At 37.3% G+C, this 20,071-nt stretch overlaps 1 protein-coding gene across 1 annotated transcript in view; it reads left to right on the top strand.

The window, feature by feature from the left end:
* LOC138393672 (disintegrin and metalloproteinase domain-containing protein 32-like) overlaps positions 1-20,071 on the top strand; it is a 105,739-nt gene that overhangs the window by 12,261 nt on the left and 73,407 nt on the right. The window contains exons 3-7 of the mRNA XM_069485051.1: positions 4,454-4,515; positions 6,384-6,459; positions 13,588-13,664; positions 14,277-14,454; positions 19,015-19,083. Coding sequence (XP_069341152.1) covers positions 4,454-4,515; positions 6,384-6,459; positions 13,588-13,664; positions 14,277-14,454; positions 19,015-19,083 — 462 coding nt within the window. The remainder of the gene's footprint in view (positions 1-4,453; positions 4,516-6,383; positions 6,460-13,587; positions 13,665-14,276; positions 14,455-19,014; positions 19,084-20,071) is intronic.

Raw genomic sequence — 20,071 nt, 5'->3', positions numbered from 1 at the left:
CCTTCATTCTGTTGATGTGTTGTATCACGTTTATCGATTTGCACAAGTAGAACTATCCTTGCATCCCTGAGTTCATAGCACTTGGTCATGTTATATTCTCTTTTTGATGTATTTTTAGATTCAGTTTGCTAGTTTTTTGTAGAGGATTTTTGCGTCCGTGTTTATTGGCCGATAGTTTTCTTTTTTGTTACATCTTTGTATGCTTTTGTTCTCAGGGTAATGCTGGTCTTATAGAATGAGTTAGGAAGGGTTCCCTCCTCTTTAATTTTTTGTAATAGTTTGAAAATTGGTGTTAGCTTTTCTTTAAAAGTTTATTGGAATTCAGCAGTAAAGCCATCCGGTCCTAAGCTTTTTATTACTGATTCAATCTGATTATTTGTTATTGGCTCTATTCAGGTTTCTATTTCTTCCTGGTTCAATCTTAGTAGATTGTATGTGTCTAGGAATTTATCCATTTCTTCTAGGTTTTCCAATTTGTTAGCGTATAGCTGTTCATAATAGTCTCTAATGAAATTGCAATGTCTCCTCTTTCACTTTTGATTTTGTTTATTTGGATGTTTTCTCTTTTTTTCTTGGCTATTCTAGCAATTGATTTATTAATTTTTGTCTTTTCAAAAAACCAACTTTTCATTTTTTTTGATTCTTCATTTTTTTAGTCTCTATTTTATTTAGTTCTGCTCTTATCTTTATTATTTCTTTCCTTCTACTACTTTTGTGTTTGGTTGGCTCTTGCCTTTCTAGTTCTTTGATTTATATCATTAGGTTATTTATCTGAAATCTTCCCAGGTTTTTGATATAGGTGTTTATTGCTGTAAAGTTTCCTCATAGCACTTGTTTTACTTCATCCCATAGGCTTTGGTAAGTTGTGCCTCCATTTTCATTAGGTTCAAGTTCAGTAATTCTTTCTTTTGCTTGATCTTGTATTTTTTATTTAATTTATTGAATTCTTCAGTTATAGGATTTCTGTTTGGTTCTTTTTATGATAATCTATCTCTTTGTTGACTTTTTCATTCAGATCATGAATTATTTTCCTGATTTCTTTGTAGTATTTATCTGTGTTCTTTTGTATCTTCCTGAGTTTCCTTAAGATTATTGTTTTGAATTCTTTTTCAGGCTTTTAATAAATATTGTTTTGTTTGGGATCAATTACTAGAGAATTATTATGTTCGGTTGGAGCTATCATGTTTCTTACTTTTTCGTGTTTCTTGCATCCTTACATTGATATCCACGCATCTGGTGTAACAGTCACTTCTTCTAACCTTATGGATTGGCTTTCATAGGGAAAGATTTTTTCCTATAGGTGTATGTCTAGTGTTGGTACATAGGGTGCTTTGGTTTTGACTCTGGGTGGATGTAGTAGTGTAGTATCTGTGATTTCTTCAGCTGTAGTCAACATCAGTGGTGTCTGTGAGTTTCCCAGTGGATTAGGCTCTGTGTTACTGGAGGCTATAGCAAGGCTTTCCTGGGGATGAGGTCACCAGGTAGGTCAGTTCACAATGGTGGCAGTGGCAGGCTGAGTGGATGGGTCCTCAGGCCCCTGGGCAGTGTGCATTATACCAGCAGTGGCAGTAGCAGTAGTGAGTCAGACCTTAGGACCCTGGGTGGTTCATGTGAACACCAGTGGTGGTAGCAGTGGGATGGATTGGCCAGCCCCCAGGCCCCTGGGTGGCGTACATGAGTAGGTAGGTGGTATGATGCCAGGAATGCTGGTCTCTGGGCCCCCAGGAGGCAAACCTGGATACCAGTGGTAGTGGTGGAAGGGGTGGGCCACATGTCAGGCCCCCAGTGCTACATGTGGTCACCATTGGTGTTGGGAAGGTTAAGCTTGCCCTCAGGCCCCGGGAAGTTGTTTGAGTGGGCCTCCCTGGCTTACTGAAGGCACGTATAAGTGTGTGGTGGCCCTGCTGCTGGGAGGGCATGGGGTTGGTGTCAGTGGCAGCAGCCCCGGGTAGGCAGCTATTAGGCCTTGGTGAGCATGAGCTTCAGTTTCCTTTGTCCCAGGGGCAGCCTTCCTCTGTGCTGCACTGCCTGTTTCTTAGGATGTAGGACACTGCATGGGCTAGAATGCTGGAGACTCAGCCACACCGCCTATTCCAGCTGGTGTTGCAGTGCTGTAGCCCTCTGGGTGGACAATGGAGGATGTCAAGTGGACGCCAGGGATGTGGAGATGCAGGGGCTATTGGGCTCCATGGCATGGTGCTGTCTGTGGGGGTGGGCTCTCAAGATGTTATCATGTTGCCTCTGCCTGGGTCTCCGGGCAAGTGGGACCCAGTGTGAATTCCCTCTCTGGAACAATTAAGTTGTGTGGAGTCCAGGCAGCTCCCTATACTAGGCTCAGGGCCTGTGAGGCTTGAGGGGCTCTCTTGTGGCTAGTACTGTATGCATCTCTGGTGGGAAAGTGGACTGTTGGGGATCTCTCACTTACCTTTTCCCTGCAGGGGGGAATTCCTTCTGGCTCTGAGCCAATCCCAGCCAGGCTGGTGCTTCTTTAGTTCCCTCTGTTTCTGCGCATTAGAGGTTCCCTGTCTTTTCCCTGCTGACTCCCAGTTTTCTCTCTTAGATGCTCTACTTGCTATGTGGTTATCTGCTCACTGTTTTAGTACTTCTTTGTAGAGGTGAGTGGCCTCACTCTGCCATCTTGATGATGTCTCAGGGATGAAACTGCTTAATCATCAAAAATAGATCGTTTGCCTGTTATAGAAATTAAAACAAAAATTTTCCATACTTTTTCAATATCATTAATCAACCCTCTACACTCTTTAGAGATCTACCCCAATTTCTCTATATAGCCTGAAAATAAAAGGCATTTCATCATAACTCCCTTAGTAGAAGTATAGTTGACATATTCCTTGGTACACTAACATCTTAATTAATTACTATAATAGGGTTTTGTTTTGAGAAAACAAAATATTCATCCAAGGACTGCATAGGGTAACTACTTCCAGATCAAGTTCACTTTAAAAAATGATAAAGATGTTCCAGGATCTGTGTTTAGTTATCACATTCAGATCAGACTCAGTAAGGAACTGTTTTCGCACCAATGCAAATTTTAAAAGTAGGATACTCTGCTGCTTCAGTATAAGGATCTTCTTTTTGGTATTTCTGCCTTATATCTGACACATGCCTGTTTTGCTTCTTTCCTTGTTGTATTTTTGGTTTTCCTTTTTTTGAAAATGATCTTTAACAATTTTGGAATAATTTTAAACTTACGAAAAAATTGCAAAAATATTAACCGAGAGTTCTTGTATACCGTTTACTTAGTTTCCCCTAATGTTAAATCCCATATAGCCATGTCGATACCTTACATTTTGTTAAATATAAGAAATTAACATTGGTACTTAACTAGTCAGCAAACTACTTTATTAGATTTCAACAATTTTTCCTCTAGTATCCTTTTTCTGCTCCAGGATCCAGCCCAGGAAACTACATTGCATGTCTTCCCAGTGCCCTTTACTCTGTTTCTCATTCTTTTCTTGTTTTTCATGACCTTGACAGTTTTGAAGAGTATTGGTCAGGTATATTGTAGAATACCCATCACTTTGGGTTGGTCTGATATTTTCTCATGATTAGTGAGTTTTAGGGAAGATTACTGTGGAGGTGAAAAGTACTCTTCTCATTACATCGGTAGGGGTTGGGGGGTGGGGGGGAGGGATTATATCAACTTGACTTATTGCTAATGATGTTCATCTTCTGGTTTCATTTTTGACCTGGTAACTACCTGCCTCATTCTTCTTTGATCTGTACAGTATTCTGGTTACTTCTTATTTTCAGAGATCCTTGAATGCTTATCTTTTTCTGTACTTTTTCTGTGTTTTGATATTTATGTCCTTTTCATTTTTATATGCTTTAACTAATTTTTCTTTTCACTGATGCTCTAACTCTTGCATTTCACATGCTCCCTCTTGCTGGATAGAATACCATCACTCAGGTTCACTGAACTACAGATTTTCCAGGCTGTTTTCATCCGTGTTCTGCCTTGAAATTAGTAGTGATAGAATAAAGGACAATATCAAATTTGTTGAATAATCTTCTTATGAATATAGGGAACAGGCAATACATCTTAGGAGGATTTTTAAGGAAATGATTAAATAATTCTTGTGCCTGATAGCGTAATCTTCACTGATGTAGAATACCTTATTGTCCTAATGATGCCACCTAAATAAGCATTATAGCATAGCACATGGTCTATTGTTTCCTAAGAATTTACAATTTAGTTACATGTAGATTTCTAATCCTATGTAAATCCTCAGGTTGGGTTTATTTTTGTGGAAATAGTAAGAATGGATTATAAAGTAAATGTTATTTTTTTGGTAATTTGTTGCAGATTTAAATCATATGTAACATTTAATTAAGACATTTTAAGCATTATTTGGAGGGATTAATTGATATAAATTGTTCTTTAGCTTCTTAATATTAACATTGTCTTCACTCTCAGTTGTTCTGGATTCTCTAGGAACAGATATCCTATATTATTCCAATAAATGAGAGACCATATACTGTGCACCTTAAGCAAAGGTAATTTTTTATGTTTTATTTTTGGATTTCATTTTATTTCTATGAAGCTATTTACTTATAATAGAAAAAGGAGTATGGAGAAAAATAAATTAATTTGTTATTTAAATTTTTAGTTTTCTCAGGTGAACAAATGCTCTCTTGTGACTTAATTAAACTTTTGGTTCTAATGGCTCAGGTAGTCTTTTGGAAATGGAAGTTAGGAACAGAAGAAATAGGCACGCATCTCCTGAATACTGGTCTATATGATATTAAGTTGGCGGGACCAGCAGGAGCTTTATACTCAGGGCAGGATGTCACAAAAAGAAGTAAATCTGTGACTGATGGTGTCAGTGAGGGTTTCCCCAGAGAGGTGGGACCACCATGAGGGATAGGGAGTAGGGATTTACTATAGAAAAGATCTTACACTGCTGGAGAGCTGGTGAATAGTTTATGGAGAGTAGTACTAGCTATGGGCCACTTTTTAGAGAATTAAGAAAATCATTGAAGTAGTTTTCTGTAGGGTTTAATTCTCTGATGGAAAGCCCGCTGAGAAAGGCTGGCTTGGAAGGCATTTGTGACAGTCAAGAGGACAGCTTCAGTTAAATTTTGGGAATAGAACTAGATTACATGGTATTCAGGAGAGGTGAATTATGCAAAACTGGAGGTAGCAAGTAAAAATAACTTTTTCAAGAACATTGGGCAGAGAAAGAAGAGGCTTAGATGAGTATTTCTTAAGACTTAAGAAAAGACAGGAAGTGTTTTTGTGGCTGAGGGGAAGTTTCTTAAAATGAGAAAAAGAGATGAAAGGTGTAAATAAGTAATTCATTGAATTCTCCCAAAGAAAGGGTTGACGCACTCTTTTAGACAGAAGAGAAGAAGAATATGGTGTATGATAATGCGAAGAACTTTTGAAGAGTGTAAGAGGAAAAGTGAGAGAGCTCTCATTACATTTGAACATCTTATTACGACTATACACATTGTTAAGAAATGTAGAGACTGGAGCTTGGGAGATGGATAGGGCAAATGTATATTGTTTTGGGAAATTACCTGCATAATTATTATGACAGCCTAATGACCATTAGGAAGTTACTGCAAATAGCACTATACGAGAAATAATGGGAAGCAGAACGATGACTGTGTAGAGGTAGAGAATTTTAGTTTGTTTGTGAGAAGTGCTGATGTGGCAGAATAAAAGATTTATTGATAGATTAAACATAGTGGTGGCGGGGATTTGGCAGGGTAGAGGGAGAAGAAAAATATCTGAGTCAAGGGAAATACGGGCTCATTCTCAAAGAAATAGAAAAAGTAATGCTAAAATTCCTATGGAATTACCAAAGACCATGAATAGCCAAAGTAATCTTGGCCAAAAAATACAAAGCTGGAGGCATCACACTATCTGACTTCAAAATATACCACAAAGCTATAGTAATTCAGGCCGTCTTGCTATATAGGTAGCAAATGAAGCCACAGAAATGAACAATATACATCTATAGAGGTGGGGTGTTAAAGGTGAGAAGGAAAAACAACCTAGTACTGAATGCCGTGGAAACATTTAAGGGATGAAGGAAGGATCCAAGTAAAGGGACTTGATAAAATGAGAAGGAAATACATGAAGGAAACCAGGAGGAAGTGGTATCATTTACAGTGAAGAAGAGATTGAAGCAGAGGTTGATGGTTTTTGTCAAAACCACTCAATCTCTCTGTTCTTGCAGCAGGGAAACAGCCATGATAATATGTATGTGGATGAGTGTGGCTGTGTTCCAATAAAACTTTATTTACAAAAGAGAGGGTGGGTCAGAGTTTGGCTTAGGGTGTCAGTTTACTGACTGTTGCTTTATATGTTTCAAAAAGAATAATTTAAAACATTTCGCACTCTTTTTTATATTCAGATATTTCATAGCAGATAATTTTATGGTTTATTTGTATAATCAAGGATCTGTGAATTCTCATTCTTCAAATACTGAGGTAAGATTTAAGTTCTATGTTTTATAGATTTTTAAAAAACACTTTTTGCATTAAATAAGTGCTTTTGTTTTATGTTTTTATTTATTTATTTTTATTTCAGAATATTATGGGTTACATATGTTTTGGTTACATAAATTGTTTTTGTACTTTTTGAGTCAAAGTTATAAGTGTGCCCATCACCTAGATAGTGTGCACTGTACCCATTAGGTGTGAATTTACTCATCCCCTCCTCCTCACTCCCACCTGCTTGATTTCCAATGAATGTTATTTCCATATGTGCACATAAGTGTTGATTGATTAGTTCCAGTTTAGTATTGCGTACATGTGGTGTTTGTTTTTCCATTCTTGTGATACTTCAGTTAGAAGAACGGTCTCCAGTTCCATCCAAGTTAATACAAGAGGTATTCTACCATTTTTACGGCTGACTAATACTCCATGGTGTGTGTATATATATATATATCACTACATTTTATTAATCCACTCATGTATTGATGAGCACTTTGGTTGTTTCCACATCTCTTAGATTGTGAATTGTGCTGCTATAAACATTCAAGTGCAGGTGTCTTTTTTACAGAATGTCTTTTTTTCCTTTGGCTAAATACCCAGTAGTGGGATTGCTGGATCAAATGGTAGTTCTACTTTTAGTTCTTTGAGGTATCTCCATACTACTTTCCATAGAGGTTATATTAGTTTGCAGTCCCACCAGCAGTGTGTGAGGGTTCCTGTCTCTCCACATCCACACCAACATTTGTTGTTTGGGGACTTTTTCATTGGGGAAAAGTCATTCCCAATGGAGTTAGGTGATATCTCATTGTGGTTTTGATTTACATTTCCCTGATGTTTAGAGATCTTGAGTATTTTTTAATGTGTTTGTTGGCCATTAGTCTATCTTCTTTTGAAAAGTTTCTGTTCATGTCTTTTGCCCACTTTTTAATGGGTTGTTTGACTTTTTCTTGCCGATATGCTTGAGTTCTTTATAGATTCTAGTTACCAGCCCTTTATCAAATGTATAGCATGCTAATATTTTCTCCCATTTTGTAGATTGTCTATTCACTCTAATGATAGTTTCCTTAGATGTGCAGAAGCTTTTTAATTTGATCAGGTCCTATTTATTTTTTGTTGTTGTTGTTGTGATTGTTTTGGGGGTCTTCTTCATAAATTCTTTGCCTAGACAATGTCTATAGGAGTTTTTCCAATGTTTTCTTATAGAATCTTTATGGAACCATTCCTTAGGTTTAAGTCTGTTATCCATCATCAGTTGATTTTTGTGAGAGGTGAGAGGTGCAGATCCTATTTCAATCTTCTGCATGTGGCTATCCAATTTTCCCAGCACCGTTTACTGAATACAGATTATATTCCCCGTATATTTTTGTTTGCTTTCTCAAAGATAAGATGGCTATATGAGGATGGTTTTATATCTGAGTTTTTTAATACAGAACGCTATCAGGATTCACAGGGGATATATTTAAAGTATATTTATTGATTAATGATTAGGCTTTCCTGAAGTCTTGGTAAATTAAAGGCAAATTAGATTGACCTAGCACCTTTGACACTGCCTAGAACCTAGGCACTATTTTATTTCCTTATTTATTTATATTTTGTTGAGTGAATGAATATAAATTAAAGAATAAGAAAAATAGATACAAATGTTATTGGACACAAATTACAGATCAAGAATCTTTCTTTACTCCTCCATCTCACCCATCATTGAATCTGATTGACCCTACACTTCAAACTGTGTATCCAGAATTCAGCCTCTTCCTCTGCCTCCATCCACTGATACTGCCCATTCCCAAGGAGTCACCACATCCAGTTTGGATTATCCCCACAGCTTCCCGAGACTCTCCCTGCTTCCACACCTTGTCCATCCCCTCAGTCAGTTCTCAACATGGAAACCAGTTTGATCCTGTTAAATCCTAGTCAGATGACGTCACACCTCTGCTCAGAACCCTCCATGGGATGTCCTCCCTTCACCAGAAAGTGACAGCCAGAATCATTTCAGTGTCTCCCAGGCTTTGCACAGTCCTGCTCCCTTTACCTCTCTGAGCTGTTCCTGTTGCTCTTTCCCTCGCTTACTTTGTTCCAGCCACACTGGTGTCTTTGCGGTTCTTCAAACATACCAGCATGTTCTCCTTCCAAAGACTTCATACTTTCTATTTCATGGGATCCAAATGCTTGTTCTTTCCCAAGAGACGCACATATATTTTTTCCTCATTTTCTTCAGTTCTGTCCTCAAAATCACTCTATTAGTCCTTGACTAACCCTTATTTTAAATTGCTCTCTTACCCTAATACTCTCTATATTTCCTTTACCTGTTTTGCTTTTTCCCATGGCAGTTATCAGTATATGATGTACCATATATTTTATCTATTTATTTTTTGTCTCTCCAGTGCACTATAATCTTCCTGAGGGCTTTTGTTCTGTTTTATTCACTGCTGTAATACCAGTTTCTAGAAAAGTACCTAGCACTCAGCATATACTAAAATTTTGTTGAAATATTAAATTGGGCACCATGTTGATTCCCTTAAATTGGATAGGACTATCCTTTTCCTTTATTGGTCCTTCTTCTTGCCCTTAGTTCCATCATAAAGCAGTGTGTTTTTATAACAAATATTATATTTATTTATTTTTATTTTTTAATCTTTATTTTATTTTTTTTGAGACAGAGTCCCACTCTGTTACCCTGGGTAGAGTGCAGTGGCATCACCGTAGCTCACTGCAACCTCAAACTCCTGGGCTCAAGTGATCCTCCTACCTCAGCCTCCTGAGTAGCTGGGACTCCGGGTGTGTGCCACCATATCCGACTAATTCTTTCTAATTTTGGAAGAGTCCAGGTCTCGCTCTTGCTCTGGTTGGTCTTGAACACCTGAGCTAAAACGATCCTCCAACCTTGGCGTCACAGAGTGGTATGATTACAGGCGTGAGCCACCACACCCAGCAAAGAAATCTTGTATCTATTTATACCAAAATTTATAACACCTTTGTATCTTGGACATTACATAATCTTTCTTTACTTCTGAGACATTTGCCACTCTCTATATCCCTAGGTTGATTATACTGTGGTCAGAGGCCAAACTTTGTACAGTTTCAGTCTATTGAAACATGTTGAGTCCTACTTTATGGTCCAGAATATGGTTTCATTTTTATAAATCTTCCATGTGTCTAGAGAAGGTGTATTCTTTTCTTTATTTCAGAATACTATGAGAGTAAAAACACTTTGGTTACATATATTGCTTTTGCATTGCCCAAGTCAGAGGTACAAGCATATCCCTACCCCAGAAAGTGTGCTCCACACCAATTAGGTGTGAATTTAACCATCCCCTCCTCTACTCCTCCCAATTGCCCAGCTCCGAGTGAATGTTGCTTCCATATGTGCACATAAGTGTTGATAAATTAGTGCCAGATTAATGGTGAGTACATGTGGTGCTTGTTTTTCCATTCTTGTGATATTTCACTTTCAAGAATGAGTTTCAGCTCCATTCAGGATAATACAAGAGGTATTAGTTCACCAAAATTTTATGGCTGAGTAGTATTCCATGTTATACATTTACCACATTTTATTAATCCACTCATGTATTGATGGGCACTGGATTGTTTCCAGAGCTTTGCAAATGTAAATTGTGCTGCTGTAAATATTTGAGTGCAGATGTCTTTATTATACACTGTCTTTTCATCCTTTGTGTAAATACTCAGTAGTGGGATTTCTGGATCAAATGGTAGCTGTAGTTTAAGTTCTTTGCTGTATCTCCATATTACTTTCCATAGAGGTTGTGCTAATTTGCAGTCCCACCAGCAGTGTATGAGTGTTCCTATCTCTCTGCATCCATTCCAATATTTATTATTTCGGGACTTTTTGATAAAAGCCATTCTCACTGGAGTTAAGTGATATCTCATTGTGGTTTTGATTTGCATTTCCTTAATGATTAGAGATGTTAAGCAATTTACATTATGTTGCTGGCTATTAATCTGTCTTCTTTTGAAAAGTTTCTGTTCATGTCCTTTGCCCACTTTTTAATGGGGTTGTTTGTTTTTTCTTTTTAATTTTTGTGAGTTGTATACAGATTCTAGTTATCAGCCCTTTATTGGATGTGTTGCATGCAAATATTTTCTCATATTCTGTAGGTTTTCTCTTTAATGATAGTTTCCTTGGCTGTCCAGAAGCTTTTTAATTTGATCAGGTCCCATTTATTTATTTTTGTTGTTACTGTGATTGTCTTTGGTGTCGTCTTAATAAATTCTTTGCCTAGGCTGATGTCTATAAGAGTTTTTCCAACATTTTCTTTTAAAATTCTTAATGTTTCATGTGTTAGGTTTATGTCTGTTATCCACAATGAGTTGATTTTCGTGAGAGGTGCAAATTCAATTTTATTCTTCTACATGTGGCTATCGAATTTTCCCAGCACAATTTATTGAATAGGGATTCTTTTCCCCAGTGTATGTTTTTGTCTGCTCTGTCAAAGATCAGATGACAATATGAGGATGATTTTATATCTCGGTTCTCAGTCCTGTTCCATTGGTCTATGTCTCTGTTCTTGTGCCAGTACCATGCTGTTTTACTATAGCCTTGTAGTATAGCTTTAAGTCTGATAAATTAATGCCTCCCAAATTGTTCTTTTTCATTAAGGTTGCTTTGGCTATATGGGTGTCTTCTCTGATGCCATACAAACTGTAGAAGTATTTTTTTCTATATATTTGAAAAATTTTGGTATTTTAATAGCAATTGCATTGAATCTGTAGATCATTTGGAGCAGTATAGACATTTTATCAATATTGATTCTGCTGATCCATGAGCATGGTATGGTTTTACATCTGTTTACATCCTCTGCAGATTCTTTTCTCAGTGTTTTGTAGTTCTTCCTATAAAAGTCTCTCTCCTCCTTAGTTAAATATTTTCCTAAATATTGTATTTTATTTGATACTGTTGTGAAAGGTGTTGAGTCTTTGATTTGATTCTTGGCTTGAGTGTTATTGATGTGTATGAAAACTACTGATATCTGTGCATTGATTTTGTATTCTGAGACTTTGCTGAATTCATTTATCAATTCCAGGAGTCTCTTGGCAGAATCTTCAGGGTTTTTTAGATATGATATCATATCATCAGCAAAGAATGATAGTTTGATCTTTTCTGCCCCCATTTGGATACCTTGATTTCCTTCTCTTGTCTGATTGCTCGGGCAAGGACTTCCAGTACCATGTTGAATAGAACTGGAGATAGTGGACAACCTTGTCTTGTTCCAGTTCTAAGTGGGAATGCTTTCAATTTTCCCCATTCAGTATCATGTTAGCTATAGGTTTGTCTTATATGGCTTTAATAATTTTGAGGTGTGTCCCATCTATGCCTATTTTGTTAGGAGTTCTTATCATAAAAGGGTGCTGAATTTTGTCAAATACCTTTTCTGCATGTATTGAGAGGATCATATGGAAATCTAAATATTTTTCAACTAAATGATTGTGGGGACACAAGTTCTCAAAGTATGTTGGATACAGCAAAAGCAGGTCTGAGAGGAAAAATCATAGCCTTAAATGCCCACATTCAAAAGACAGAAAGATCACAAGTCAGCAAACTAATCAATCACCTCAAGGAACTGGAAAAGGAAGAGCAATCTAATCCCAAACCCAGCAGAAGAAAAATATCCAAGATCAGAGCAGAACTAAATGAAATCAAGAATAAAAGAACTATACAGAAGATCAATGAAACAAAATGTTGGTTCTTTGAAAAGGTAAATAAAACTGACATCTTCTTTCTAGATTTACTAGAAGCAGAAAGGAAAGCACTTTAATAATCTCAATTAGAAATTAAAAAGAAGAAGCCACAACTGATATCATGGAAATACAAAACATCATGTTTGAATACTATAAAAATCTCTATGCCCAAAAACTTGAAAATGTGGAGGAAATGGACAAATTCTGAGAAACACACAGCCTCCATAGGCTCAATCAGGAAAAAATAGAATTCCTGAACAGAGTAATATCAAGCACCAAAATTGAAGCAGCAACAAAAAATCTTCCAATAAAAAAAGTCCCAGACTAGACAGGTTCACACCCTAAATTTTACCAGATCTACAAAGAACTGGTACCTATACTGAAGAAATTATTCCACAACATTGAGAATGATGGAATCCTCTCCATCTCATTCTAGGAAGCCAATATCACCTTGATAACAAAGCCAGGAAAGGGCACAACAAGAAAAGAAAACTGCAGACCAATGTCCCTTATGACTATAGGCAAAAAAATTCTCAATAAAATCTTAGCCAGCCAAATTCAACTGCACATCAAAAAAATAATTCATCATGACCAGGCGGGCTTCATATCAGAGATTCAAGGATGGTTCAACATATGTAAGTCTATAAATGTAAATAACCATATAAAATAAAAGCAAAATAGTGTATTCTAATAATTTTATGTATAGCATTCTACATGTATTAATTTGGTATTTACTCATACCTTTTGAATGCTTGATTTCATCAGTTACTGAGAGAAATTAGGTTTAAAATTTTTTTTGTAATCATATATTTTTCTGCCTTTACTGTTCTTTTAATTTTGGCTTTATATATTTAAATCTGTGTTATTAAGTGAATACTAATTTGGAATATTTGTATCTTCCTGGTAAATTGAAAAACTCTTGTCATTATGAAATGTACCTCTTTATTTCTAATAGTGCTTCTTGCCTTAAAGTCCACATTTCCTGCATAAATATAGCTTCAGAATCATCCTTTTAGTTTGTGTTGGCATCTAGCCCTTCAATCTTCTGTGTCATTATATTTTTATAGGTCTCTTTTTTGCAGCATATTAGATTTTTAAGAAATAACATATTCACAATCTCTGTCTTTTAATTGATGACCTAAATTTGTATATTGGAAGATAATTTTACCTGAAACATAAGGTAAAACTTTGGGTGCAGGGTATAAACTAGTAATCCCAAGTCATAATCTAAAAAGAGTAGTTAATATAGTGAAAGTGGCAAACAAATATGCCAAGACTTCCTAATGTCACTTTACTCATACTGATATAGACCACAATGTAGCCTGTGAAAAACATTCGAGAAGTTTCTATCAAGTATTAGAAGTAGAAAATCATTAGAATGTTTTGTCAATTCCAAAGTAATAAGTTTACATTTTTCTTTCCCAGACTCAATGCTACTATCAAGGAAATATTGAAGGATATCCGAATTCTGTTGTCTCACTCAACATGTGTCCTGGACTGAGGTTATTTATTTTCTACCATTGATTATGGAACACCATAGTTATGCTATTTGGCTGCTGTGAATTTGTTCTGTTTATATTAAGTGTGGAGCTGGAAGAGGATTCCTATGTGGAGATTATTCAATGATATCCTCCTCTGAACATGTTTCTAATTCTCTTTTCCTCAGTTTCTTCACTGACAGAGACATTTCTAATTCCCTCAAAGGTTTAGATTTCCTGGCCTCTTTGCTCTCTTATTTTTTCTTAACCACAGAAATGACAATTGAACATTCTTCACAGCAAGAATGGGAGGAGCTATGTTTAAGATAGTTAAGTCACTGACTTGAAAAACAGAGGAATTATTAGTACTTGATCACTGTAATAGTGGATGCTTGTACATCTAGCAATTTATGAGGTAATTTCTGCTGATTTTGCAACTATAAAAAATGAAATGGAAATGGCTTTGTGGATTAGGAAGATTTTTTTGTCTCTTCAGAATCATCACTAAGCATTTGGATCAAAATACTGGACTCAAAATGTTTTATATCTTTGTTACTTTTTTCTTTTGGATTTTGTCAGAGTTTCGTAATATAGATTTGATTGTAAGCACTTAAATTTTTTCCCTTAATTTTACAGAGGAATACTGCAATTTGAAAATGTTTCTTATGGAATTGAGCCCCTGGAATCTGCAATTGAATTTCAGCATCTTCTTTATAAATTAGGGAAGGAAAACAATGAATTTTCAATTTTTAACAACGATAACAGAAGCACAGAACAATATCTAATGGACTATAAAATTTTTATAAGTGAAAAAGTGAGTTGTATATGTTTTATTACTATGTTTAAAGCAGTAATAAAGCAGTTATTGCTTTTAATTTATTTTATAAATGAATTTATAGCTATAGCAAATATCTTTTCCTTGTGAACATTGTCATCTTTTCTTTACCTAATAATGTCCTTGAAACCATACATCAAAGTTTCTTCTTGCACTAAGGTATTTACTTTTTATGACCCACTTTATCTTAGTTCTTATTTTATTTGTTACATTCTTACCACTTTCTGAAAATTCCTTTGTGTATATGCTATATAAACTTACAAAACTCAGTTTCTGTTTTTGTTTCTACATTCCTGGAAGTTATCCAATAAAGCCAATATTTGAAAAGGTTTTATTCATGACCAGAGTCAGCATTAATTTATGGGTGTAGGCCGGGCGCGGTGGCTCACACCTGTAATCCTAGCACTCTGGGAGGCCGAGGCAGGTGGATCGCTCGAGGTCAGGAGTTCAAGACCAGCCTGAGCAAGAGCGAGACCCTGTCTCTACTAAAAATAGAAAGAAATTATCTGGCCAACTAAAATATATATACAAAAAATTAGCCGGGCATGGTGGCGCATGCCTGTAGTCCCAGCTACCCGGGAGGCTGAGGCAGTAGACTCGCTTGAGCCCAGGAGTTTGAGGTTGCTGTGAGCTAGGCTGATGCCACGGCACCACTCTAGCCCGGGCAACAAAGCAAGACTCTGTCTCAAAAAAAAAAAAAAAAAAAAAATTTATGGGTGTAATTTAAATGCCATAGGCAGGATTGCTAGGTATGGCCGTGTGAATTGGTGTGCACCCTATGTCACTGCCTGTGTTGGTCCTCATGAAAACAACGGTGAAAGAGAAAAATTTTATGCCAAGTAACATTGGCATAAATATACATAGTTTATATAAGAGTAGGTGGCAGTGTTAGTTGTCCCCAGTACATGTTCTCCCTATCTTCTATCAGTTAAGAAAAAAACAAAACCTCAGAATTGAACTGGACATATAAAAAAAAAAAAAAGACTATTTCTCAACCTCTTTGATATCTAGGTATGGCTATGTGACAAAATTATGGTCAATGACATGTGAGCAGGTGTGATATGTGTCATCTCTAGATTGAATTTTAAAGAGGAGGGTCTTAGCCTCTTTACATTTTCCCCTTTCTTCTGGCTGTAGTGACACATTGATACATCATGGTCCGCAAGGATGAGGCTGATACCATATCGGTAGCAGCAACAAGGTAGAATGAACCTTGCTCCTGAGATATTTGAACAAAACCATCAAACCTCTTCACACATTTATGTGAGAGAGAAATAAACTCTAATTTTGTTCAGCCAGCCATGCTGTATCCTAAATAATACAGGGCCCAAAGGGACTGTGAAATGTGCACGCAGCCCCACAGTATTCGATGCTAAGATATATGTGTATAATTTCAAATAAGTATTTGTTAACTACATACTGAACATTTTGTTTGCCTTCTGAGAATTTAGGAGTATAACTTACAATGGCTTCGATGACCCAGTGTAGTGGGCAGTGTTGGTGCCCGGCTCAGACCCGCTTAGCTTCCGTTCTGCATTTGTGTGGGGGTGGGGCAAGAGGGTGGGCACCTTGTCTGTGGGCTTTGCTTTTAACATCTGCGACCTGTAACCCTTTTATTTAGTGGACTTTCCTTCAGCCAACTGAATCTGCTTTGCCCAGGTGGCAAGAGAACCATAAGTACTGGAGACTGACCTTTCCCTAGGGCAATCCTTAGCCAGTACCTCACCGGTGTGGGGAGAGGGGAGCTTAGGCCCTCACTACAGGTCAAGACAACTCCGAGGCGTAACTTACCCCCAGAGTTTCTCTGTGCAACTCTGCCTGGGAGCACACTCTTGTGCTGCTTCCTCCTCTCCTGTCCTTACCTGGCCTCTCCTGAGAGTGCCACCGCTGATCCAACAGGAGGCGGAACTTATGCAGTGATGCCAGCAATGGGGAATGGCTGTTCATACAGAGGAAGCTTTGCTTGTTCACCTCCTGCTGTGGCCCGGCTCCTAACAGGCCATGGACCGGTACCAGTCTGTGGCCTGGGGATGGGAACTGCAGCCCTAATGCACTGGCACAGATAGTTTTCTCACCCTCTCCCAGGGTGAGAGAGATTTTTTTCTGTTTCTTTCTTCCCAACTGTAAAGGGTCTTCATCTGTGTTTTGAGGACAGTAGGGTTTTCTGTCTTTCCTCCAGCAGCTTGGGACTTCTGTTACATAGTGCAGAGCTATCTGGGCAGGGCTTTTGTCCTTCTTGTGTTGGTGGCCGCTTCCCTCTAGGCCTGTGCTATGAGAGAGGCTTTCTCGGGTCTCTTGTCCTTCCCCAGACATTCTCGGAAATACCCAGTGAGGTCGTACAGAAAAGCGTCTTTGAGAGGTTGTTTACTGAATAGGCAAATATTTCACGTGTGTCTTTTGCTTCCAGGAGTTTAATGCACATGGGCTTACACTTGGGTTTTATCAATTTGTTGAAAGGTATTACTTAAATGTCAACTGCTTACGTGATCCCCTGAACGTCTCCCATGTTTTCCCAAAGTCAGGAAGGGGTTGTGTGCCATCTGTCTGTGGAGGCAATTTTAATTTCTTAGTTTTGAGCTTGCTAATTTATCTGGACTTCTAGTATCAGATGGGTTGAAGAAAAGTATGTTATGTTGTTGTAAAACAACACAAAAAGTATGTATATGTTGTTATGCTTGATTGTGTTGCGCAGGTCTCTTAGCTCTGTTGATTTTTCTTCATTCGTTTTTTATTGTGCTCTTCAGACCAAATAATTTTGATTGATTGTTGTGAAGTTTGCTGATCTTTCTTCTGCCTACTCAACTCTGTTGCTGAATCCTTCTAGTGAATTTTCCTTTGTTATTGTATTTTTCAGCTCCACAGTTTCCTTTTTATAGTTTTCATATTTTTATTGACATTCTCTGTGTTGTGGCATCATTCTTCTGGTTTCCTTTAGTTCTTTGCCCATGGTTTTCCTTAGCTGTTTGAGCATATTTAAAACAGTTAATTTATAGTTTTTGTCTAGTAAGTCCAATGTCTGGGCTCCCTTAGAGGCAGTTTCTATTTCTTTTTTCCTTTAGAATGGGTCATAATTTCTTTTTGTTGAAAAATGAACATGTTGGGTATTTTGATGTGATAATGCTGGAAATCAGATTTGTGCTCACTCCCCACTAGGGTTTGTTTTTGCTGCTTGTTGTGGTTGTTTGTTTACTGACTTTTCTAAGGTAAAGAAATATTTTGTTAACAATGTTGCTAGTTAAATTGTCACCTTGTAATTTGACAGAGATTACCTTAAATGACTGGAGCAAAAAAACCCAAAGCAAAAAAACCCTTTTCGGTTTCACAGATGGACTTAGGGCACACCTGCAACACTTAATCTAGATGTTTACCTCCCTGCCTTGGCCTTCACTCCTGCTTGCACAGTGCCTAAAGATTAGCCAGGAGAAAGTTAGTGTCTTCTCAAGTGTTTTCTGAGCATGTAGCCAGCCCTGGGATTGTGGGTTGCCTTCTGTATTTCCCAGTACATTCCAGGGATTTTCAAAGCCTTCATTTGCCGACCCATATCCTTCCCCAGCGTCTTTCTTCCTGGGCTTTTCAGTGTGACTGCTGCTTGTCCCATCCCATCGGTTTTCATTTGCTATAGGTGGCTGCACACCACCTAGGAGTCCTCTCCAGCCCTGTGAAAGTTTCAAGGTGGAGGACAAAGGAAAGCCCTTGAGCAAATCCTTTAGGGAGCCTCTGTACAGCTCAAAACGCACAGTCATAATTCTTTGAGAACAGTTTGGTACCTGTTCCTCTGGCACCAGCAAACCACACCAGAACATGGGCTACCTTCCTCATGGATGCCACTGAGCTGGATGTGGGGGATGGGATGGTAGGTGGGTATGTTCACTACAATACTCTCTTACAGAAATTCAGCAGCTCCTTTTTACTTTAGACGTTGTCCTGTTTTGTTTTTTTGGGCGGACAAGGTGGGTGAGAGCCCACTTGTTTCTTACGAGCTGGCAAACTGGCCAGATGTGTACAAGCAGGGGTTCCAAGACCAGGAGGGTGGAATGAAAGGTGACTTAGGACTGGCACAGCAGCGCTTCCACTGCATTTACTGGCTCAGGCAAGTTACAAGGCCCAGCCTAGGTTGAGACGGGAAATAGACTTACCTCTTGATGGGAGGCACTGCAGAGTCATATCGCAAAGGACATGGATACAGAAAGGAGTGAAAAATGTAACCATTTTAAAAGTCCTTAACACCTGTATAATTTATAAAGCAGAAGTTTATTTCTGATGTTGAAATGAAATAGATGGTTAGAAATGCTGAGTGTTTTGTTCTTAGTTCACAAACTGGAAGCTGTAAATCTACTGAAGTATATGTTATAACTTTATAACCAGTGTTCTTATTACTTGCGTCCTTTGCCGTAAAACTCAAAGCACTTTATGTTGAGATTAACTAGTTGTATGAAGCAAACACCTTGCAGTATCCTGTAAGTGGTGTGTTAATAATAAAGAGTTCATGATAAACAAATTACGAAAATTTTCAAGTTTTATATGCTATTTTTTTTCTAGTTGGAATCAGATATTCCAGATTTATTTCCTCTTTATCTAGAAATACATATTGTGGTGGACAAAGCTTTGGTATGTATTTTGCTTTTTCTTTGCTTTTAAACATTTGATGCAAATGTATTGATTATCCCAATCTTCTTGCTTCAATGTCATAGAAACAGTAGTGGAAAAATGTGCAGACTGAAAAACTAAATAGTCAAAATTATATCAATTTTGTCAGAAATGTTTTATTTTGAAATCTTTATATAACAATCCTGCAGAACAAAATGATTCTTTTTTTCCTGGTACTTCACATTTTCAGGGTCTCTCTCAATCCATACATACCCTCTTTTATTGGTGATTTTGGTCAAAGGGAAATTCTTTAAACTTTTAATTCCTATTTTAGGAAGTCTTGAAGAGCAGTGTGTAATCTAAGGCATGTTTTACCTTATAAAATATTTATTGGGGAAAAAGTGGTAGTAGTATAAACATATATGAGAAGTACTTACATTATCCTGTCAAGCTTTTTAAAGCAGTTTTTGATAGTGCACTGTTCCTGTCCATTGTTTTCCTGATATAAAATACACCTCTAGAGCCTTAATTCCCATAAACAGTTTGAGGGCTTTTGAACTTTGGAAGCTTGGAGTGATAACTTAGTTTGCAGTCAACCGCATATGGCTTTATTTCTTCTAATATTTGAAAGATTTCAGAAAACAGGGGAAAATATACTTTTCAGGTTTTATTCTGATGGTAGCATTCATTTGTCACACCTATGGAACACGACAGAGAATATGAGTAGTATTCATTTCCAGTTCTGTTCTTAGGCTTGAGCCTGTCAGGAAGACAGAGTTGAGATTAGAGACAGAAGGGATTTGGAGAAGGATATGAAAATACTGGATTTATTAAGGTACAGGGAAAAGGGCAAAGGGAACATTTAAGGGAAAATTGAGATATTTAAGAGCAAATTAAGCTATTTCTACTAAATATGACTAAGTTTCTTAGGAACAGTTTAGGTTATGAAAATTCTTTTGTTTTAGAATTCTGTTATAAAGTTTGAGAGTTGTTTTAAGAACTTCACATC

This window comes from Eulemur rufifrons, chromosome 12, assembly GCF_041146395.1.
Source record: "Eulemur rufifrons isolate Redbay chromosome 12, OSU_ERuf_1, whole genome shotgun sequence".
NCBI lineage: Eukaryota > Metazoa > Chordata > Mammalia > Primates > Lemuridae > Eulemur > Eulemur rufifrons.
This window is presented reverse-complemented; position numbering and strand designations above follow the sequence as displayed.